The sequence below is a fragment of the Nyctereutes procyonoides genome, unplaced genomic scaffold (assembly GCF_905146905.1).
Source record: "Nyctereutes procyonoides isolate TBG_1078 unplaced genomic scaffold, NYPRO_anot_genome, whole genome shotgun sequence".
Classification (NCBI taxonomy): Eukaryota; Metazoa; Chordata; class Mammalia; order Carnivora; family Canidae; genus Nyctereutes; species Nyctereutes procyonoides.
In genome coordinates, this window is record NW_026575122.1 from 10,944,937 (window position 1) to 10,969,974 (window position 25,038).

General features: G+C 38.1%; 1 protein-coding gene across 3 annotated transcripts in view; it reads right to left on the reverse strand.

Moving 5' to 3' along the window:
* Window positions 1-1,130: 1,130 nt before the first annotated feature.
* The window catches only part of GUCY1A1 (guanylate cyclase 1 soluble subunit alpha 1), a 60,636-nt gene continuing 36,728 nt past the window's right edge, over window positions 1,131-25,038 (reverse strand). For all 3 annotated transcript variants that reach the window (XM_055336626.1, XM_055336627.1, XM_055336628.1), the window contains exons 4-9: window positions 22,007-22,065; window positions 19,870-20,579; window positions 18,014-18,499; window positions 14,195-14,338; window positions 10,643-10,797; window positions 1,131-2,007 (exon numbers count right to left, since the gene is read on the reverse strand). In XM_055336626.1, coding sequence (XP_055192601.1) covers window positions 1,806-2,007; window positions 10,643-10,797; window positions 14,195-14,338; window positions 18,014-18,499; window positions 19,870-20,579; window positions 22,007-22,065 — 1,756 coding nt within the window. In that variant the 3' untranslated portion in view covers window positions 1,131-1,805. The remainder of the gene's footprint in view (window positions 2,008-10,642; window positions 10,798-14,194; window positions 14,339-18,013; window positions 18,500-19,869; window positions 20,580-22,006; window positions 22,066-25,038) is intronic.

Here is a 25,038-nt window from a genome sequence, read left to right on the forward strand (position 1 = left end):
TGCCAACATTTAATTAACTTACAAACTTGGAACACAAATTCGTACCCAGTTGGGGTCTGTTTAAAAATTTGATAAACACATTTCATTTTATGCTTTCCAATTCCCTTTAATTTGTATCATTTTTGTTGTAATAAGGGCTCAGTTCTAGAAAGAAATATGTATAGAAGTCTTTATTTTTCTTTGAAATGCTTTTATTAACTTCATATAATTGTGAGACTATAACTCTATTTTCCCATGGCCTATAATACTTTCCGATAATAGGATTGGTATTTAACAAGATCAGTCAGTGCTTTAAGATGTTGGGATATCATTTAGTAAATAAATTGTCGTTGTATCTGTTGTAGTAAATTTCGGATACTAGAGGTCAATCAGTAATGACTTTTCATTCCTGAGATCACCAGGCTAGTGTGTCTATGGCTCTGCTAATACTGATTTAAAAATTATAATGTTCATCTTTCTCCTGCCTTGAAATTGAACTCTTTTTAAAATCAGATCCTTATCCCAAACCAAACTCTGTATGTTATTTAGGTCTTCAGAGAGCTTAGACTAATATCATTAAAAATAAAAGTTCCAGCTCCAGAAAAATGTTTAAGAATTTCCATAATGAAATCACAGCATCGTTTTCTTCACTGATATTAACATTCTTTTTAAAAAAGATCATTGAGATAATTCAACTAGAATAAAAAAATTCACAGATGTGTACTTAATTAGACAAAAAAAAACTTGATGATTCTTAGGACATATATACACACCAAAGTGTCCAACACAAATATTTAAAAATAAGCTACTAGCGAAAAGAACAAATCTCATTTCCCACTTCTGAACTTAGATTTTCTCATTGGAACTTTGTACAGCTCGGCAAGGCAATGCAGGGTGTCTGCTGAAATAGATCCAAATTTCTGTGTGTTTGCGTGTGTTTTAATGTCTTATTTCTGTGCTTTACGGTATATCCCCTGGACTCTTACTTTACTCTCATGTTGCTTCTAATTAAATTAGAATGATGTTATTGCATTTTAATACAGGCTATAAGTCTCTTTTATCCCGAATGTTATGATACAGAAACAAATGAATATGAATTAAATTGCTAATATGAATTAAAATAGCCTTTAAAAGTACAGAATAGAAAAATGTCAAACAAAAGACAGCATTTATTGATATGACACGTCATGTTATGGCAGATATTTTTATAAAACAATCTTGATATTTATAGAAGAACTATTTTATATTCATATTGCATCTAACCCATAATTGCTCATTTTCTTAAAAAAAAAGGAAAAGTGCAACAGAAAAAAAATACTCAACCTATTTCATTACATATGCCACCAGTTAAATGAAGAAATGTAATAAAATGCAGAGCTGAAAGGTGCAAAGAGCTTATGGTATCAAAGACTATCATTTCTATTTGGAAAGGTTTTTCTAAGGCAACACAATCACAAATACACTTTGACAACCATGGCATTCCACCAGGACACAAGACTGCAGGTTACTCCATCAGGTTGCACAGATCAGGTCACTACAATTACCTGATATATGTACAATGTGTTGAATTTCGAGTACAGGTAATAAGTGATAGTTACAGTAAGAGAAATATCCCCCTAATTTGACTTTTCTTTCCTTCTTTTTTCCTCTGAAGACTTGAAGTGAATACATTTTTGTCATGTTAAGTGGAAGAAAAGTAGATCGTGACTTAGTTCCTGAAATTTTAATACTATTCTTAGTCATTTCAATCTTAAAGTGCTTTCAGAGATTCCACACATGCTCATAGGAGTCAAAACCCAAAGACTAATAATCAGATACATATTTTGTTAATCTATTCCTGAGGCTTTGCCTAAAAAATTGGCATTGCCATCTTCAACATCTTTCTTCTGGAACCATGGTTTTGAATTTGTTGCTGGTTCATAAGCTTCCAGAAAATGACAGATTCCAGGAATTTCACTGGGGAAGTTTGGTGGAAGTTCCTCCCTTGAACGAGGGGTAAACACAAAGCCAGGGCAGTCTTTGAGTAATCTGAAATGATTAAAATCAAAACATTAATATTAAAATCTAATACTGATATAACTGTCTACACAAGACAAAACCTAACTAAATGAATATTCCTGAGAGTACAGACCTTCCTTGACCTATGATGGGGTTGCATCTTAATATGCTGAAAATATCATAAATTGAACATACTGTAAGTTGAAAATGCATTTAATACACCTAACCTACAGAACGTTGGCCTAGCCTGCCTTAATGTGCTCAGAACACTTACAGTAGCCTGCAGTTGGCAAAATCCTGTAACACACAGCCAACACATATTTATTATAACACATTTATAATAAAATATTTAATATTTCATGTGATTTCTTCAATGTTTTATTTAAAGTGAAAGAATGGTTGTATGGGTACAGAATGGTTGTAAATGTATCTGTTGTTTAGCCCCTGACTGGGAACAGAAATGTCATGTGGCATATCACTAGCCAGGGAAAAGATCGATATTCAAAGAAAGATCAAAATTCAAACTATGGTTTCTACCAAATGCATAGTTTTTGCACCATTTTAAAGTTGAAAAATCATTAAGTTGAACCATCAAAAGCTGGAGACCATCTGTAATAAACCAACCATTTTCAGGGTGATTGACAGAAAGATCCTAATTATTTTAATAAGCATCTTCACAGAAGAACAATGAAAAATCAATTCACAATAACAAAAAAAATTCTACCAAATAATGTATTTCACTCATATTAGGAAAAGTAATCATAGATATAATCAATAACTCATATAACAGTAAATTCACGGTAGTGGGAAAAATGGAAAATAATCTAAAAGTCTAATTATAGCAAAAAAAAAAAAACCCAAACCCATGAAAAGCATAGTGTTATAGAATAAGGCTTCCTAAGTTGAAAAAGAAGACACTGTCCATTTACTGATTCATTTATTTTGTAAATATTTTGAAAAAGTAATCAAGGGCAAGAAGTTGTGAAAGAAAAGTTCTATATAAGATAGATATAGATAAAAAAAGATAGATATAGATATAGAAATAAATAATTAATAATGAGAATAACATTTGAATCTCTCAATAGAATTTTTATGAATTCCAAGTAGGTAAGAGTAAAAGAAGATTTAATTGTACAAATTGACACTTTTCTTACTATCTGGTATTGGAAATATTTCTTCTAAATTTATCTGTTTATCATATTTTACTATTTGCTACTAACTACTTGTCCATTATGGTAAACTCATTTTTTTGTGCTTGTTTATTTTTGATTTTTAAAAAAGTTTTTGTTTATATCCCAGCTAGTTAACATACAGTGTTATATTAGGTTCAGGATAATATGGTGATTCAACACTTCCATATAACATCTGGGGCCCTCCTTAATCCCCATCACCTGTTTCACCCATCCCCCACCCACCTCCCCTCTGGTGACCATCAGTGTGTCCTCTATGATTAAGGGTCTATGTCTTGGTTTGACTGTCTCTCTATTTTTTCTCCCCTTTGCTTGTTTGTTTTGTACCTTAAATTCCACATATGAGTTAAATTCATTTTAAATTCCAATCCTACTGATGAAGTTACTGGCTCCTCTTTCTATTTGCTTCCCTAGCTTTCTGTCAAATGCATACTTAATAAGCATCTTTCTAACTTATTATTCAGGCACATGCATTCAAAATGGAAAATGTTGACAGTTCTGGGCCCTACACCAAGTTCCACAGAAAACCACTTATTGTATCTGCCCAACCAGATCATGGCCTCCTACTCCTCAGTTTGTGATATCATGTCTAAATGTAATAGACTGATGGTGTCACATTAGATTTGGTACCGTGACATCCTTCTATGTACTCAAGAAAACAACTGAATAGAAATCTAGGTCTCAAAAATGGGAGGCCTTCAGTAAAAAAGAACAGGTGAGCATTCAATGAGCTAATTTTTAAAAACTCATCAATAAATATGTAATCTGCAAAATAACTTATGAAATAATGCTTTGGTCATGATCCGTAAATATTTGAGAGCCTCTTATTTATAAAGCATACCATTTGTTAATGTATAATGAAAAGTTACAGAATGCCATAGTATTAAAAGTATAAACTTCAAAGTCTGGTAGATCTAGGTTGGAATAGCAGCAAGGATATCAGTTTTCTAGCCTTTAAGATGGAGTCATAACAGTTCAGGTCCCTTAGGACACTTGTAAAGATTAAATAAATAGATTAAACATGACTGGTTAAGCATCAATTAGCTATTAGTTAACACTCAGCGTATCGGTAACATTTAGGGAGCAGAAGCCTTCATCTACTATTGGTGGGATATAAGTTGGTAAGACCAATTTGGACATCTGATTGATGCTTAGGTAAAGCTGAACTGGATATAGCCTATGATCTGGGAATACCATTTGTAGGTATATTATAGAGATACATGCTTATTCATACTCTAGAATACATATTATATGACATGCACATATAGTGACATGCTAGACCTGGCTTTTGACTGGCTTATGAGAGCCAAACATTCAGAAATTTTATGAGCCAATTAAAACCATCTGTAGCCTGAAACCGACTGTGGTGGGAGGATGTACACCATAGAAACTGGTAGATGCTAAAAATCAAAGATTCTCCACCTTACTCCCAATGTTGGTTTATCAGCTGCGTTAGGAATAGTTTTTTTTTTTTAAAGGATTTTATTTATTCATGAGAGACATGGAGAGACAGAGAGGGAGAGACACAGGCAGAGGGAGAAGCAGGCTCCATGCAGGGAGCCCAACGTGGGACTTGATCCTGGGACTCCAGGATCATGCCCTGGGCCTAAGGCAGACACTTAACCGCTGAGCCACCCAGGCGTCCCAGGAATAATTTAAATAAATGAACTGGGTTTACATTTCATAAAAAAAAAAAATCTGAAAAACATAATATTCAGGAGATTAAAGGCAAATCATGAAAGGACAGGGACAGGTTGAATGAGAATCTATTTTTCTCTGGTTTTGTTTTACTACCTGGAGGAACCTAAATGAGAGTTACACTCTTGGCCTCTTTCTGCCCACTTTCTTTCCTGGTAAACCGAAGCAGCAAATCTTATTGGTGAGTTTGGGAGAAGCTGCTGAGCGTGCCTTTCTCTTCTCAGTGCCTTTCTGCCTCTCTCTTTGGGAGCCTGCCTGTCTGCAGGAAATGTATGTTGTCAGCTGCCCCCACAAACCCTATGGGGCACAGAGTCCAGCATGTCAGACAACGGGGTGGGGGGACTAGAATATTTCATTTTTGTTTTTTAAAATAGGGATCTGAAACAAAAATGACAAAATACTGACATTTATTAAATACTAGTATTGGCCGTATGGATGTCATGTTTTCTTTTATGTTCTTTAATCATTTAAATTAATTTATAAAATGCATTTGTAAAATGCATAAAAATAATAAAGGTTTGATAAATGGCAACACATAAAATGATAGGTAATTAAGGACTTTTTTCTGTTCACATCAACCCAACATTTCCTATATAAATACGGTATTTACAATCATAACCTTATATTTAAATTTATATAAAATATTCAGTACCTAGAAGTGGCCTTAAAGTATACCATTCGATTTTATTAAGGGGTTTACTCAGGATGACACATCCGGAAAGCTCTATGTTTAGGACTGTACGGCATGCTTTCTGAATACAAATTCTATGCTTTTTAAAGAAACTTACAGATAAACACAATTAGAGTGTCATGGAGTTAGAAATGTTCATGATATCATCTTTAAGCAAAGATCAGAATGTTTTTTTAAAGATTTATTTACTTAATTTGAGAGAGAGAGAGCACGAGCAGAGGGGAGGGGCAAAGGGAGAAGAGAATCTTAAGCAGGATCTGTGCTGAGCAAGGAGCCCAACTCCGGGCTCAATCTCATGACCTTGAGATCACCACCTGGAGAGCATAACCTAAACCGAAAGCAAGAGTCAGACACTTATGCACCACCCAGGTGCTCCCAAAAGATCAGAATCTTTAAGGAAAACAGGTTGCAAAAATAAAACCATTTAGATGAGAGGCTGAAGGAGATAAGACCCAAAAAAAGCAGCAATGGTCTCAGGCAAAGGAGATAAGACCCAAGCAGCAATGGTCTCGGGCAGATGTCCACATATGGTGGGGTTTTTCTTTACTGTCCCTCGACCAGACAGCTTTCTCCCCAGATTGCTGCAACAACTTTCCTATTTTCTGTCATCTTTCTCCTATTCTCTTTCTTCTCTTTGTCCTTCCCCATATAAAATTCAAGTCCTTCTTCTCCGTTATTATTAGATTCTCAGATCTCTCTTGCAACCAGGGGTTCCTGGGTCTACTTCCCCACACACTCTGCATAGAATCCATTTTTATCTCCCACCTGCCATTTTTGTCTTTAATGATCCCTGAATCACCACATAAACTTGACTTATTAATCCACTGACCTGAAACTTGGATAATATTTAGTCTTGTCTCAGCTTTCTGCAATTCAGTACGATCAAACAAGAATGAAGAAAATTGTCCCCCAAAATAAAACTCCTCATGACATTGAGAATAAAGGAATGTATAACTGTCATGACATAGAAGCATTCTAAATTACTGATTAAAATTGGAAGTGAAAGGTTAAGATCTGAAGTTAAGGATTTTTGTGCATGTTGGGTATGTATTCTGTGTCCTAAATTTACAACTATTTCATAAATATATCAAGGAAGCTACAATTGATGTTATTTTACTTTTTGAGAAATGTCACCCCAGAATTCAATGTATTAGCAATAAAATTCTTCAAGGAAATAATTCTGTTTTATATTTGTACAATGTCTAATGGAGTCTATTGTTTGTCCCAAACTTTGATAGAGCTGAAATTATGTCTTTATTTTACAACCCAATTATTAAATTTCACAGAGCATGGACTTTTGATTGAAATTTAAATTATCTATTCTACTTTAAATTTCCCTATCATTTGGAAAAAATAGTTTTTAGAAAAAAGCATTTTAAAATGTGGTTAAATGTATTTCATATTAAGTGCTTATTTCTTACCTAAATAAAGTATTTTAATTACCACTTGCCCTTTAGATAAGACATAAATATTTCCTATATGAAAAGGTAAGTAAATTGAAAAGGGAAAAAAAAACATACCATATTTGTCTACAAAAGACTGAAATAAATTTAGCCAGAGCACTGATCTTCAACATCGATCAATAAGCATATAGAACTATTATAATCAAAAGATAATTTATTAAAAATGGTGACACTATTGTATGGTGTAAAATCCTGTATGTGTATGTCTCATAACATTGCCACTATGTCAACTCTAAGGATTTAAGCTATGAGCCTTCTTCTGTTGCTGAAAATCTGTATTAAAGTGTTACGATCCTCTGCTGGAAGATTTGGACAATATTTAGTCTCATCTCAGCTTTCTGCAATTCTGCACGATTGAGATCATCAATTACATTTTGAGAGTAAAATGAGTAGCTGTTATCAATGTCTTCTATTAAGATTCAAGGCAACCAGACTTCGAGATGTGAAACAAAGGAAGATTTTGGTGGGTTTTTTTAAGATTTTATTTATTTATTCATGAGAGATACGGAGAGAGAAGCAGAGACACAGGTAGAGGGAGAAGTAGGCTCCACACAGGGGAGCCTGACGTGGGACTCGATCCTGATCCTGGGACTCCAGGATGATGCCCTGGGCTGAAGGTGGTGCTTTAGGGTTAGCCACCCAGGCTGCCCCAAAGGAAGATCTTGAAAGAGTTTCTTTTGTGTTATACTGGTTAAAAACAAAATAGAAGAAACAGAAAATGCACTTTTTCGATGCAAAGGTGTGGTTTTAAGGATAGACATACACCCAAGGATTCCTCAAAGTGCCCATGCGTATACATTGAACACCTGACAAGAACCACTCTTCTGTTGTCACAGGATCATTACTCTCAAATCCTCCAGAGAAGAGAGTCCTATCCTCTAAGGATGTGAGTTCTTATCCCTCCCTGGTGCATCTAAGAAGACTCTAGGTCTATTAAGAGTCACCGAGGACTTTTCCAATTCTCATGCTATCGTGACTCATTTTTATATCAAAGAGTGGACTGTCAATCAATAAATACTTATAGCTTTCTTACTGTGTTCTGGGCACTGATCTGGGAACTGAGGATATAAAACGTATACCACAGGAGGCTGACACTCTACAAGGGGAGGCAGGCAATAAACACATAAAGAAAACACCATTTCAGACACGGGTACAAGCTAAGAAGATGAAAAAATAAAATAATGTGAGGTGTGAGAGGTGACAGTTGTTGTTCCTCTAGCTATGGCGGCTAACGGTTTCTCTTTGAAGAGGTGACATTTGACTTAAGGTCTAATTATGAGAAAGAGGAAGACGTAGGATGATCCAGGAAAGAAGTGGAAAGCAGAAGAAGAGCCAATATCCTTGATCCAAGAATGGGTTTAGCAAGTCAAATGAAAAAAAGCAAGTCCAAGGTGGCGGGGTGTCAGTGAGTGAAGGAGAAAGTGGAAGAAAATAAAGTGACACAGGCTGGCAGGACATGGATCAAAGAGGACATTTTAGTCTGTGGTAACGTATTTAAATTTTGTTCTGGCTGTATTGGGAAGCCACTGGAGGGGTTTTAATGTAGGAGTGATGAGATCAGATTCATACTTTATTTTTTTAAAGACTTTACTTATTTACTTGAGACAGACAGAGAGAGAGAGAGAGAGAGAGAGAGAGAGAGAGAGAGAAAAGCAGGGGAAGTGACAGGCAGAGGGAGAAGCAGGTTCTCCATTGAGCAGGGAGCCTGATGGGTTCCATCCCAGGACCCTCGGATCATGACCTGAGCTGAAGGCGGATGCTAAACCACCTGAGCCATCCGAAGCCCCGGATTCATACTTTAGAGAGACAATCTGGCTAGTGTGTGGTGGATGGACTGTGGGGAGGAGGTGCACAAGACAGCAAGCAGAAGGGTGAGGGTGATCCTGGGTTGGCTCAGGTGGGACAGAGGTAGGAGGCTTGCCTTGGGGTGTAACACTGAAGGAAGTAAAAAAAGATGTATTCGGGATATAATTTGTAGGTGGATGTGGTAAGCTGTGAAGGGAGAAAGAAGCAATGATCATTCTGAGGTTTACAGTCTAAGTCACTCGGTAGACGGTGGTGCCATTTCAAGGAGATTGATGAAGTTAGGTTTGGGGGGAGTGGATTTCCTCAAGCTGCCGTATGTGGGAAATCACTTGTTCTAAGACGATCACGTTAATTTTAATTTGTCAATTAGTCATCTGAGTAAAAATACAGAACAGGATACATGGGTCATTAGCTCAGAGGAGAATTGTGGGATGGGCTAGAGATTAAAAAAAAAAAAAGTGAGTTCAGACTCAGAAGACCATAGGGACAGAGCTCTGGGCACTTGGAAAGTTTGATAGGGAAAGAGTAACAACACAAGAACTAAGAAGGTGAAGCCCTGGGGTAATGAGAAAAGCAGGTTAGGGGGGTGTCACAAACGTCTAAGGAATAAAATGCTCCAAGGAGGGTGTGCTCAGGCTACTCAGCTGCCATCGAAATGTTGAGGAAGATGAGAAAACTGACCCATGAGTTTAGCAAGAGACACCGATGAGCCTAATAAGAACCGTTTCGGTGGACTGCAAAGGACACATGTCGATCGGTGTGAGTCAAATGGCCAAGTGGAGGTTAAAGAAAAAAAAAAAAGGTAGAGATGGTCAGCATAAGCAACTCCTGCAAGGAGTTTTGCTGGAAAAAGGAACAGAAACATGGGGGTAGCTGAGATACACTTGGCAACAAGGACGATCCTATTTTAAGAGGTTTGATAGTAAGATATGTCTGTATTTTGATGGGAGTAATCGTTTCACTAGAGAAATTAATCGTAGAGAGCAAGCAAGAATTTTCAGGAAACAAGTTTTTGAGAAAGCAAGAAGCAGCAGCCCTCCGAGCAAACCTGGAGGGATCGCCTGGAAGGGGAGCGGGGCATCTGGGGCTTTGCCACGGAATAAGTGCCTAAGACAAGGGCCCTGGGGTGGCTAGGCTGATGGGATCTGCCCCCGGAAGGTGGTGTAGTGCTTATCTGGTTGCATTTTTTTTTTTTTTTATTCTTCTTCTGTGAAACATGAAGTGAGGTTATCAATTTAGACTCAGGGCTGGAAAGGAGAGGTTGTGGAGCTTTAAGGGAAAAGAAGATGCTGTAAAACACTGGTCTCGGAGAATAGGCAAGATAACCTGCTGGGGATAGTTAGCTTGGTAAGTGAGTTACCCCACATATCTGGAAAACCTTTTGTCATTCAAGAGTTTCCATTATAACTGGATTCTTAAAATGAGATCAAATGTATTCCTGTCTGGCATCTGAGGTAAGGGCATCCTGGGGACCTGTAGCCCGTGGGGACCGTACCAAGTCCGGGTGACTAGTGCCTGGACTGTACTGCTGTCAGAAGAGCCATCGAAGCAGGAGAGCATTATAGGTGCTTTGACAAGAATCAGCGGGGGGGAAGACAGGACATGTCAGGGATCACGCCGGGGCCCCCAGTGTCCCCGGAGAGCTGTTCTTATGAAGCAGAGTCATGTTTAAGAAGGCGAGGGTCATGAAATTCTTGCTTTCTTCTTGGTAGGGTTATCTAAGCCAGAGACTGTTAGGGAGGAAAAATCCATGGGAGAAAATGCCAACTACAGATAAACAAAAGTAATAGATTTCAGGCATTCAGTGCAAACCGTACCTGTACGTCGTTGGGCTGACGTTAATCTTCCGTGGTACGCTGCAGGACTCGAATTTGTTGGCCAAGGTGACATTGTTTCCAAAAAGACAGTAGCGAGGCATTTTAACGCCAACGACTCCAGCAAACACGGACCCGGAATGCAGTCCAATCCTCATCTGGAAGCCAAAGGTGACACAAGGTCCCCATCAGGGATAAAAGGCTTCCCGCTCAGCAGGACTATACAGACGCCCTTTAAGTGCTTTTACCCTTTGTTCCCCTCTTCTGCAAAACCTCCTGCCAACCTCCCTTCACTCGCATCGCATCGGGCTGAAAATTCCTAATGCAAGATCAGTCCCCCCTCAGCTCCTCTCCACTCTGCATGCACTTGGGTCTGGAACACAGAGCATCTTTGTTTCAGCCCCCTTCGGGGCACCCCCTTCCGGGCACACCTCGCACGGTCACCAGGGGTACACGACAAAGGGTGGATGGCTGTGGACGTGGACCTGCTCTGTCCATCAAGTCAGACAGACAGATGGAAATTCCTGGCCCCCAGGTGGGGTTTCCAATGCACTGTCAGGCAGGGGCGAGAGAAGCCAGTTCTTAGAATATACAGAATAAAAAGATCTACGGCAAACACTTGGTCACTGCTCAATGACTAACGTGAAAGGAGAAAGGAGTTGTAAGGTTTAAGCAGACGGTGACAGAGGAAGCAGAGATGGAGCTGCTTGGAGTTACATCGTGATGACTTTTGTCATTATGTAATACACTTTTTTTTTAATTTGTAAAGATTTTATTTATTTATTCATGAGAGACACACACAGAAAGAGAGGCAGAGACACAGGCAGAGGGAGAAGCAGGCTCCTGCAGGGAGCCTGACGTGGGACTCGATCCTGGGACCCCAGGATTACGTCCTGGGCGGAAGGCAGGTGCTCAACCGCTTGACCACCCAGGGATCCCCATAATATACTTTTGTTAAACACTCCTGGATGTATGGAAAAACCAGAGCTGGGCCACATCTAGATGCGGCCTCTGATATGCTGGGGTGAAAGTTTAGGAATTCTGAGGATTAAAAAAAAAAGGGCATTCTGAAGATTGTCAGTGATTTGGAGAACAATTAAAACAATATTTTAAACAGGCATCTTCTATAAAGGTCTGAATTCTTGCTGTTCTTATGGGATGCCCAAATTCTTAAATTTCCACTACAATACAGTAAGTTAAAGTGGGGATATTTTATATGACGATCGGACATCGTGTGCATTCTTTTCATGTCCTCTGTTCAGTGGACCATTAAAAAAAAAAGTTGCATTAGATATATGCATTTTAAACAAAGGCCAAGTACTCAACGATTTAATGTTATTCACAATTCAGAAGACTCTAGCTTTGCCTAGTTTTACAACTAATTTTAAATATTTGCTAACAACGTTCTGGAATCATTTGCTTGTAAGATGTCAAATCATGAATTCTGCACAAACAAAAACACGCGAGTAAGAACCAGGAGCCCTGCATCCCCAACCAAACTCTACTAACAATGGACAGTCTGACTTTCTGTGAGTCTCTTTATGTCCCTCTCGTTCTTTCTTCATCTATAAAACACAGGATTGGATTAGTTTTAGAGTCCTTTCTTTGTCACAATTTCATTTTAATCAGCAAAGCTTAGATACCTGTTACATCTGGTATTTTCTTCTGTAGGACAATACGGTTTTGCCCATGTACCAACCAATCAGTATGAACAAAAAGCTATCTTCTGTGTCTAAATATCAAACACAGGTTTAGCACATAATTTATATCAGAAAGTTTCTGCTCCTTTTGGGCCCTCTTCTGGTTAAACCAGGTTCTCTCTCTGTACTTAGTTATTTTAGCTTTGTCCATGATAAACTTATCATAAAACTTTTCTCTATTTCATGATCAATCATCAGTTAATCACTCAATCCAAACAGCCCAGACAATGAAAATGCCCCTTGGTTCCTCCCATGCTGCTCTCCCTCCCTCCGTCCCCTTCTCGGGTTCTGAATTTCGCTCTGAACAGCCACAGCTTTCTTTTCAGGGAATTTTTCAAATTCACATGCAAATTCACAAATTTCATTTCCATTTCACAAGACAATGATCCAAAGTTTAAGATGCACAATGCGTCCTGAGTGGAAACCTGCTGGGGTGTCTTCCCTTTGGGGACCCCGTTTGACACAGCACATGTCTCGTCATAGACATCTTGGGAAGAGGAAGGAGAATAATAGGAATCTTTTTTTAAAAATTTATTTATTTATTTATTTTTGAGTAACAGGAATCTGATTCCAAATTCACTTTGCACTTACTCTCCCTGCCTCTGGTTTCTATCAATACTCCACCTGCACCTTTCTAAGCCGAAGTGGGTAGATGTCAGTAAGGAAATCAGCAGTGGTAGATGATTTATACATATGGCATGTTGGAAAAACATGTAGAGTTTGGCGGGGGGGAATAATTTTTATTCTTTCACTCTGATTCCATTCCATCGGGTAGCAGGGTAAGGAGGAAAAGACTGGGCTCAACATATGGCTTCCATTATGAACAGAGCCAAGCCTACACTTCTGAGTAGTATAGTTTTGTATTTTACATTTTTTTCTTTTTTTCTATGATTTTAGAGCATGCCAGATAGGATTCTCTAGGACTTCAAAGTCCCTTTTCTGAAAATCATCAATAGAGGATGTCCTATAAAAATGAAGCAGCAGATTCACTATGTGTAGGACGAGTCAAGGTGATCTTCTTGTATTCTAGGAAACTAATGCCTGGCATGGTAATTTTATCTTCTCGGCTGCAGTAAGACATTATTCTGAGATAACCTAGAAATGTTAGAGTGTTATGTGCTTTGGAAAATGCTGGGTTGGATTAGCAGTCAATTTTCATTATAGTGTCATGACATCCACTGCAGGGGTTGGAAAACTAAAAATTACATTTTCCAAACTCGCTTGCATTTTCCAGATGCATTCTTGGTTTGGTGAATCAGATACGCTCGCAAGCGATCTGGAAGCTGGGATTTTTGCCGGGACCGCACTTCTGCTGCTTCCAAGTGCAAGCACAACTGTGGAAGCCTTTGGGTGTCCTATGGCATGCTTAGCAGAGGGCCCAAGTTTCCAGTCCCTGATTTTGTGAGGGTCACGATGCAGGATTTCCACGAACCTGATTCAAATTATAAGAAGTGCCAATAACAGAGGCAGCAGGTTTCTGAACACAGAAGTTTGCCGACTGCAGCTGAGGTGATAGAGTTCCAGAACCAGCTTCTTGATCTTGGAAAAAGCAATGGCTCTCAAGAGCTTTGGGAGCCCCCCCTTTTTTTAATTGGCGTTCAATTTGCCAACATTTAGCATAACACCCAGTGGAGCCCTTCTTTGAAGGTTTCACTTATAGATGGCTTCTTTTGTCCTCTCAGTGATTCTGTAAGCCACTGGATACTCTATCAAAAATTTCTCCCAGCCTCAGTAACTTACAGATTTTGCTCTCCGCAACTAAACCCCGACTGATGCTCTATTCTTTGGATAACGAATTAATAAGCATTTACTCTCTTCCCATGACATTTGCTGGACAATACACGGTCTGCCTCACCTTGATAGGTTCTCCATGGGGAGACATGACTTCATCAGAGAGCTCCATCATCTTGAGGGCCATCAGTGCTATCTGGACGGCATGGGTGTCACTTTCTTTGTGCAATCCCCCAGCCACACAATATGCATCACCAATGGTCTCCACCTACACATAATAGATATTTTCCATATTACAAATACAAGTTTGGAAAAAATTATAGTACACATCATATAGCAGAAGTCTCAGTGTTTGGGCCCTGTGGCAAATCAGAGTCAATCAGATACTCTCAGAAATGGCTTTCCCTTTTAGGAAAGTCATAAAGTTTGGGAGCCTTGCATCAGGCATCTGCTCTGGAGGGCAGTGTGGTTCTGTGAGCACAACATCGGGGAGTGGCTTCTACTCCCAGACTTGCTGCTGACTCAACACATCATTTTACCTTTTTTTTTTCCTTCTCCCATCATCTAAATGGCTCTGTAGAGGCAAATGATGTAATGCAAATGATATTTTGTGTTTATAACAAATTTCTTAACGCTTTTGGAATCACCTGCCGATGTTATATCCTCTTAGCATACAGTGTTTTGTTTTTTGTTTTGTTTTTTTAAGATTTTATTTATTTATTCATGAGAGAGACAGAGAGAGAGAAGGGCAGAGACACAGGCAGAGGGAGAAGCAGGCTCCATGCAGGGAGCCTGACGTGGGACTCGATCCCGGGTCTCCAGGATCACACCCTGGGCTGAAGGCGGCGCTAAACCGCTGAGCCACCCGGGCTGCCCGCATACAGTGTTTTGAACAGTCACTAGACAATCAATGTCATACGAATTTACTAAGAATGTGTGATACAAAACTAAGACATAGTTTTTCAAAAGGGTTTGAGGATTGTCAGAGGAACTATAAGTGGGTCTACATGAATATCAATAATAAAGGACAGAAATGAAGATGTCAAACAATGGTCCTATTGGAAGGCTATTGAAAATCAAGCTGTTATATAAATTCCAAGTGTCATCATTGTCATTACTGATGTTGTAACAGGGGATTTTTATCCGTCTGTGATGCTGATGACAAAGCTACTGGTTAATTTCAATCCACAAATCATCCACCAAATCGTAACCACTGCGTTTCTCTTCTCCACTAAATATTTACTGTAACTTATTAAATCATATCACTCCTCTTGTCCAAACCTATTAGTCTGGAGGGATGGAGATGAGAAGGGAAAAAAGAAAGGGAGACAAACCTTCAGTGATTCTCCATTTCCCTCAGAATAAATTCTGAAACTCTTACAATGCCCCTCAAATTCTGACCTTTCTGCTAATCTCAGATTTTATTTCTTCATCCTCTCTCTTGCTCACCTTGTCCCAGTGCCACTGGCCTCCTATTATTCCTCAAACATACGAAACATGTTCCCACTTTGCTATTCCATTGCCTGGAACAATCTCCTACAGACAGCCACTTGGTATGTCCCTCCTTTCCTAAAACATCACCACATGAGAAATGCCTGCCGCAACTGTCCTCTATAAATAGCAATCACTCCTTATCTTCTGCACTTCTCCTGTTTAGCTCTATCCGGAATATCACACCAACTGGAATACTATATACTTGCTCATTTGTTCATTTTCCCTTTTTCCCCCAGTAAAATGTGAGCCATCTCAGTTTGTCTGTTTTATTAACTCCTAAATTACCAGTGCCCAAAATATTTGCTAAGGAGTGAACCAGGCAGCAGTGCCTCTCTATGACTTTCCCCAGCGATATATGAAGTACCTAAAATAATGGCTAACATGTCTCAGGTACCCAATAAGTGTTACTGAATCAGAAGTGATGCCTCACTCCTACTTGGTGTTAGGTGACTATTCTCTATGCTGTCATAGCACCTCGTGGGCATGTGTTCAGAATCGAGCATTCACCATGTCATATGGAAATCTGGCATTGGTCAGCCCGCCCTTCTCTCCCCCGACATGAGATCTTTTCACTCATGCTGGCCAATCCTGGATGACAGTAAATATCTGCTAAAACAATCAAAAAATGAATACTGAATAAATTGAAAAATGAAGCAAAGACTAAAGACAACAAGAAAATGAAGTTAAATAAAGTCCTGGTACAAACTGGTCCTGGGGAAAACAAAAAAGCTAGACTGTTTCTTGGAAGCCACCACACTCACAGGCGAGCTTATGATTTCACAATCCGTATATCTTACATTTATCTCATGGTTAAGAAGCTTCCTGATTTGTCTCCAGGTATTTTCATGCAAAATCAGAAGGGAAGGGAAGGTGGAAATACAGAGCAGATGATTCACTAGCTAGCTTGGGTTGTGGTTGGATTAACCATGGAGCTCTCTGGCTACTATCCACGTGGTAAACAGCACGGATTCTGAATACTTGATTGGAAAAACTGAATTGTTTTAGTTTCAACAAGTTGAAATTTGTAGAAGAGGGCTACTGCCCCTGTTAGCAGTGACAGCAGCAGCAAGGGAGAGCGAGCCTTTCTTCTTACAATTCGGAGAGGAGACAGTGTCAAGATAGAAACTATCTACTAATAAATATAATAAATTCCACAAGAGGCCATCAAGCTTAACCTAACTGAAGCCAATTATTTTATCAGTAAGTATACATGGACCTCTTTTTTTTCCCAAGGGAATTATGACTCTGTCTGGAATTTCCTGCTGGAAATTTTTTAGAGGAAGGTTTTATTTCTAGAATATAGATTGGAACAAAGCAGAAGCTTATGTATTCCCATAAAAAAATATTTGTTTCCTCCTCAATAAGGTATTTATTTCATGTTGAGTGAAAACTTTAAAATACCAGATTGCACATGGCAAACTAAAAGGTGATTCAAGTCACATAAATGAGAAGGGTGCCCTATTCTTAATGTCAATGGCTAAAACAATGCAAAAGACTTTAAGTTAGTAAAAAAAAAAAATGTTTTAATTCTAGGAACACAGAACACAAAACCACCTCATCGTTCTCTCATGGCTAATAAAATTACATTAAAATAAGGCTAGTACATGTTAGGGATAATTACTGTGCCTCCTTGTGCCTGGAATGATGCTTGATACATGGTAGGCACTCAATAAATCCTGCGGTATCTTGAATAACAGATATTATTTGCCATAATCTTTGGAACAGTCATGTTCATGAAGCTTATGGGACATAATGTATGTTATTCGTGCATATAAACTCTGTAGGTGGATATTACTTTCTCTGTTTTAGAAATGAGAAAGGCTATTTCACTTTCTCAGCTTCCAAAGCCAAGTAGAGAACAAGATTTGAAGACAGGTCTCTCTTTGCACAGATGTCTCTGTCCTTGGCCTTTCTTCAATACCGCCTTAAGTCAGTGTTTTTTTCCTCTTAATCAGCATGCAAAGTATCACGTTACCTCTGTATTGAGTTAACCTATTTGAAGACAGTTTGTATAACACCATGTTTCTTCTGTACTTTTACTTTTACAAAGGATAACTTTACCCCATGCAGGTCATACTTAAAATTATCTCATGATTAATAATTCAACTCGGTTGCCACAGCCAAGGGTCCTGTTCACTGACTTTTAAATTGAACCCGTTAATGGGTCCTACACCCTATCCTCCACTCAGGCTAGCATCCCCGCATTATAGGCTTATTCTTTGAGAAGACAATGGGGCAGTCCTCTCATAGAATGATTATCTCTCTTTCTGAGCAGATTCAGAGCTATTTCTGGCTAGAGAACACCCACATGATTAATGCACAATGCCTGCTCCCAGGATGCGGCTTGCAGAGAAAGCCTTTCTTCGGCATTGTAACTCAGGTCCTAGTGATGATGCTTTTTCCCAGCAACTTTTGCCTGTAAAATGGGCCTTGCTCTCCTCTCCCCTACCTTGTAGACATCCAGCTCCCCACACTGCTGGTCAAAGCGAGTGTAGAGTGCATTGAGCATGGTGATGACCTGCAGCGGCGAGCACTGCGAGCAGATGGCAGTGAACCCCACGATATCTGAGAAAAGCATGGTGACATTACTGAACTTCTTGGCTTGCACAACCTGCCCTTGCCACAGCTGCTGGGCAACCTCGGAGGGAAATATGGAGCACAGGAGATCCACCGTCTTCTTCTTCTCCTCTTCCAGGGCTTGGTGGGCTTGCTCAAGGGTGGCCTTCAGCTTGCCCAGCCTCTTCTTCAGGCCATCTTGCGCTCTGGCCTGTTCCCCTATCAAGACTACATCCCTCAGTGCATTGTGAATCGGGATATCTGAGAGGTAGAGCCCTCGTCCCGTAAAATCTTCTAATCTGTCCACGCAGGGTGACCCCAAGAACAAGATTGCGCTGGATTCAACAATGTAGATCATTTGGCCTTTGAGGTCCATGACCTGTGAAGCAAAGGCAAATCAACTGTAAGTTTCCGATACCTTTTTGAGACAAACAGAAAGGCAGACAGTGACAATCCCTTTGTATTTAAACTCTATTTTTTTCCTACTTGCTGAAAAGGAAGAGGACGCTTTCTTGTGGTTTGAATTCCTTGTGCATTCTAAGATGCACGTGGACGTTTGAAGAGCGGATAGATAGGAGTAACTCTACACAGAGATCACGATTTTCAGTAAACAATGCAAAAAATCCTTGCTTCAAGGCTTTCTCACTAAGGGGAACGCTGATGCTTCTGCTATTGTATTCTTTGAATAGTAGCAGGCAGCGTAAAGGATCCTGCCAAGGATGCCTCAAGAGACGTGAGGCGGTAGGTGATCATCCTGCTTTACTGAACGAGTGTGAGCAAACATGTGTACGTGTGTTCCCTGCAGCAAAGAGTAGAAATCAACCCAAATGTCCTTCAACAGGGGACTGGCGAAATAGAGGACAACCAAACATTAGCATTCTATGCAGTCATTGTAAAAGGGAAATCAACCTATAACTCATGACTTGCAAGAATGCCCAAAACGTGTTGTTTAGTGAAAAAAAGGGAGTTGCAAGTAGCATTTTGTTTTGTTTCACACAGAAAAATGTATCTCACTGTTTTTTATTTTTTTGGCTGTAATGAACATCTTTCCATATTACCTATTTTGAACCGTTAGCTCCACTGCTTTTATGATAAAAAGTGGTAAAACTGTTTTCATTGTGGGAACAACCTGCAAATCTCCTGGAATCATGCATGTTCCAAAGTTATATGCATCATAAGCTTCAATGTTAGCTTTACTCATACCATCAACTATGATTTTGCAAACTCTTTCCTTGGACTAAACGATTACCCAGATTCTCTACCATGAGAACAACCCCTCTCCCCAACATTCTCTAACAGTTAAAAAAGTTACTGATTTTCCATGTCTACTAAATATATTGATTTAAAAATCCATCTAGTGGTCTCCTATAAGAAACAAGTAGTTTTTGTATGTTTGTTGCAAGATAATGCCTCTTGTTACTCCCAACTGCCAGCTATTTGATGATGACCGAAAACATATTTTTATATAAATATTTACCTAATTCCATTTATAAAAATGCTCTGAAAGAATGTTAAAAGGTAGATCGCATTCGGTAAATATTTGGGAAGTAATGAATCAAGTAAGCAAGCAAATGAATGCAGAAAGGAATTTGCTTTTAATTGATTTTCGCCTTAAAATGATGCCAGAGTTGTTTTAAACATGTTTTATCAAAAGGTCTCAAGAGATGCATGTATTTTTACCTTTTCATTTCTATACTTAACCAAGAAATGATTTATTTCCTGTTCAAAGTGCCATGACATTTTCCTTACCCTGGAAGATTTCTTCACAGAGTTGTCCCATCTCCTCACTCGGACAACAAACTGCATGTTCAGCATAGTCATGATTCCACTAAACGTTTGGTTGATCTTCGGAGTCAGAACTTCAAAGTACTCTTCAAAATGAGGCTTTCCTTGAAAGTCTCTCCTGTTCATCAGCCTTCGAATGCCATTGCCAAACTGCAGAATCGTCATGTCTTTGTCAAACATGAAATGAAAAGGAAAAGTCTTACAGAAGAGGGAAGCCGGAATCACCAGCGAGGACTGGGGTTTGCCTGGGGACAGGGATGGTTTGGTGCTTTTGACATGAAGGGAGTACAACAAATAGGGTTGATTGACGAACTCGCTGCAATCATTTCGGAAGCAGGGGGGCAGTAGTGACACTTCCACTTCGGTTTCGTACAACATGTGAGCAGCTGCCTTAATGATGCCGGGAAGAATCAGGGACGTGATTCTCTTAGGGAAAAAATAGTAAACATTTAAGAAATCATGATCTTTATCCAGGCACAGAATGGAAGCATCTTCAAACCGGCCTCTCTTTTCTGCTTCTTGGCAGTGGCTGCTCTGTTTCAAAAGGGTGCTGAAGCTATTTAAAAAATCTTTGAGGGTTCCTCCAACCACACCCAAGATGTGTTCATCTTCCTCATAACATATTTTAAAAAGTTCTTCACCGAGAGATTCTTTGACGATTTCCACTGGAACTCCTGAAAGCAAATAATACATTTTCCGCATTATCAAATACATCGTTCTGGAGGGCTGTACTGTTACTACTATTTTTAACACTGAGTTGATGATTTAGTTCCCTTTACGTCTGGTGACAAGAGTTCCAACTACAACAGACCATCTACGTTCAAATTATCTACACAGACTAGTTCATACAATTCTCGTAACCCCAAATAAAAATTCCCAATCACTTAATCACGAAAGAATGATACATTAAGCATAGCACACAATTTTTAATCTTCCTTAGGAGATTCTTCTTACAAAAGAACAATCAGTATTACAGAATCAAGTTAATTTCAGAAAAAAAAGCTCTCCCATCATTCTGCTAATGACAAACCAGTACATCTTGATAAAGGAGTTCTGTCTCACTTGGAGGTCCTCCATCAGTAGGAATATCAGACAGGGATGAATTTAAAGTCACTGGTCATTAAACTCCATTTTGTCATTTTTCTCTAGAGTTGGTATAAAGCGATTTTTAATTTTTTTAAAGCAACACAGCATTCTTGTTGTTTAATGTTACCTAAATGAATATTTGTTTGGAATATATTTACTTCCTGTAACTTCTCCTTCCCTAATCTCCTTTATTCTTTAAATTCTGTGTATCATTTCTTTTATCCTCATCTGTAATTTGGAAAAACAACAGTGCCCTTTTCATAGCACTGTGGTGATGTGTAGAGGCTATATTTAGAACAGTGCCTGGCTCCAAGGAAAGGCTCAGCATGTCAGCCATCGCCATCATCATCATCATTAAATTCTTAATATTGAAAAAAAAATTCTTAATATTGTGCACTTTTAGAAAGATTTAACCCATTGGGCCATGTCCTCCAACTTTGAAAAGGATAGTACGACAAAGTTACCCATCCACTTGCCTCTCTCAAATTAGTAATATGAGAACACTGTTAGTCCTTTTTCCCAGGATTGTTACCAATCTTTAAAAAAATTATTTATTTTACATTGTTGAATAAAATTTTTCATGCATAAATGAGGAATAATTAGTTACGTTCAAGACCAAAGCATGTAAATGTCTATGAGTCAGCTTCCCATGCAGCCTTATCTATGTGTCAGCAAATAAACATTATAAAGAAGAGGAAATGTTTTCGGTCAAACAAAAATACACAGCATGAAAAGAATTATTCTTTATGTTAACACAATACATAATGCTGAATACTTCACACTGGAAGTCACCAAAAAATAAATATGAATATTTTAGGAGAAAAGATTAGTTCTACTGAAAATATTAGTTCTATTAGTTCTGCTATTTTCTATTAGTAGAAAATATTTACTGTTCTATTAGTAGAAAATTAATTTTTACTTTTCTATTAGTAGAAAGTATCAGTTTACAGGTAAAATATTAGTTCTGTAAATATAATTACTCCCTAATTAGATATTCTTAAAAGAATTCTATTACCTGCTGCAATTGCTTGGTCTGTAATTATTTTTTCCAAGTCTTCTCTTTCCAAAGATTTCCTGAAAACATGTCAACATCTTAAATTATAAACTGACAAATGAATGCTACAACTTCAGATCAGAACATATAGACATGATGACAAAATAATTTGACCTACCTTTTCTGTGGGGGCAAACCTTGATTTATCAAGTTTACAGGAGAGGAACAAGGACACATGCAACCCAAAACAATGTTGGAAAACCTCAAAACATACCTGATTTGGAGTGTTTCATCATTTTTTGAAGCATATTTACCTTTTCAGTTAACTTTTCCTAGGCTAGTAATATAGAGGTTTACACTGGCAGAGAACCAGAAGTATGAAATGGCCAAGTAGGGGGATGGGAAGAAATCTGCCCCGGATTTTTCTGATAAATAACACAATCAAGAAGAAAATTTTACATACTGATGGATTTCACTTTTTAAGTTTCATTATCTTCTTTCCTAAAGCACATATGTAGTATATCTTGCTTCTGAGTTTAAGGCTCTATATATTTAACTTTCAGGCACTATTACATTGAACTATGTTTATAAAAATTAGTAACTAAAGAAATCTATTATTTATTCAATCACACTGCATTGGTTTTTACAGAAGTTGATAATATAATAGCATACATTTTGATTAATGAAAAGTCTTAGTAATTTCGACTGGATGACTCATTTATTGATTTACATTTGCTTAATTGTTTTTTGATGGTTTCGGATAGTGACGACTTCTTATGACCAAACTGGCCAAATCACTAATCCACGTGAAAACACACCTAAGCTTCTATTTGTAGGTCAGTTTGCCATTAGATAAACCAATTTTACAAAAAGGCAAAAATCTAAATTTTAAACAAATTTCAGTAAAACACAATACATATAGAGAAGTTTCAAATTAAGTATTTTTAAGAAGGAAAACTGCTCAGTCCACTATTTTATCACATAAAGGCATGCTGCTTATAATTGTACAAAATGCTACGTAGAAATACTTTCTTATCTAAATTGGTTGAGGATCACTACATAATTTTATATCGAATTTGAATCTAGATATCCCCATACCTCTTGTTATATATTACTTTATATTAATCATCTTCAGATTTGCTTAATTTATAAGCAATTTCTGTTTTATTTTCTTTTTTTTCCCCTAAAGAATGAGAGAATTCCTGCTCAGAGAACCCAGTTCTGCCAATTTTTTGCACCCATGATATGAGATGTGAACAAAACTTCATCCAAACAGCACATAATACTACTACTGTCAACTGCTGTTGTACATACTGTTATGTGTAAGGGTGTAAATATATTTATTATGTTTGTAAAATTCATTCTGTACAATTGCAGATCAAGGTTGCTCTTCTGTGATATACAGGATATTATGTTTTAAAGACCATCTTGGAATACAATTAGAGAGTTTAGTATTTTGATGTACTAAGACCCATTTTAAGTTTAATATTTTACCTTTGCAAAAACTTTAATTAAAGATGTTATTTTAAAAAGAAAAAATAACAAAAAGCACATAATACAATTAAAAATAAGTCTCCTATCTTTATCTTTTTTTTTAAAAAAGGACTAAGCTTGCATATATGCCAGCAAATGTGTGTGTGCTTGTACACACACACATCAGCCATGCACAAATATGATGATGTGATCCAAAGATCCCAGGAAAAGAAACAAAGCAAAAGCTCTCTGTGAAGCCAACCCAGAGAGATATCACAATGGCTGCATTAAAATTCATTGACTTAAAAGGTGGGGAGCAAGGGGCTCCAGTCTTCAGTTAAGGACAGTTTATTGTTTTAATACATGGATTTTTTGCTTCTCAAATATAAGATAATAAACAGTCCAAAAAAAAAGAGTTATGGTCAGTGGTTGGTAAGCTGAGAGCCGTAGAAATGGCAGCTGACCTTCCAAAATGAGATGGGGAAAAAAGGAAACAAAAAAATTATATCCAAGAAACTAAAAAAGCAAAGCAGAGGGAAGCCATTTAGCATATCAGCAGGCAGTCATGAGAAGAAGGTTTGTCATCTTATTTCAACAACTGAATAATTATCATTAAGACAATTTAAAAGTATGATCAGCTCTTTAAGAAATCAAGGAAGTGGTAAAAAAAAAAGTTTCAGATTTCCAAATAAAATGATTTATTTTTTATTTTTTATTTTTTTAGTTTGAGGTATTTTTAAAGAGATACCCCACTGGGAATACATCCTAACTGAACCCGTGCAACTAGTTTAGGAACATTTCAGAACACAAAGCCCTGAGAATAAATTTGGAGCCAACTGGCTGCCAGGGACTTAAGCAGACAGACACAGTAGCATAGCTAGGGTGACTTGTGGCTATCTTATCAGCTTCGCTGAGAATTAAGGTCAGAGGCATTCTGGAATGCTTTCTGTATCACTCATGTAAATAAAGCTTCTGTCAGACGCATAGATTCACACTTTCTCCTTCTGGATCCCTGCTGACCCCTTCTTGGCTTGCCTGCTGCCTGGAGTCTGGGACCAGTTAGTCAACCGGGAAAATTAAGGACAGATAATCAGCTCATGAGAAATAGACTGATGAATGGATTTATAAAATATTCCCACAATGGTACTGGTTTGCAAAGCTGCAATGTTCATTTCTGTAAATTTGAACACAGGTATTTATCCTACTATTTACACATGAAATAATCCTTGCAACTTCAAGGAATCAAAACCAAGGCCAATCACATTATCTGCCAGCAGTAAATGTGCCAAGATATATTTGAAAAACTATATAAAGCAGATTTTTAAACAAAAACTTCTATATTAACCGTTTGCAGAAAGCTTTCTTTAAAAAATGTTCAAAAGACAGGGTGCAAGAATAAAAGTCTAACTGGAACTGATACTCAGCTAGTGCCCACAAATATAACCAAACTGGTTATGAAAATACGGAAACACTTCCCTTGGGATTGATAAACAGCTGTTGCCTCAAGGTTTCTGAGTCAACCCCTCCCTTTTAGCCACCCCCCAACTTTGATTCTTCAATTTCCTCCCGTCGCAGCAACT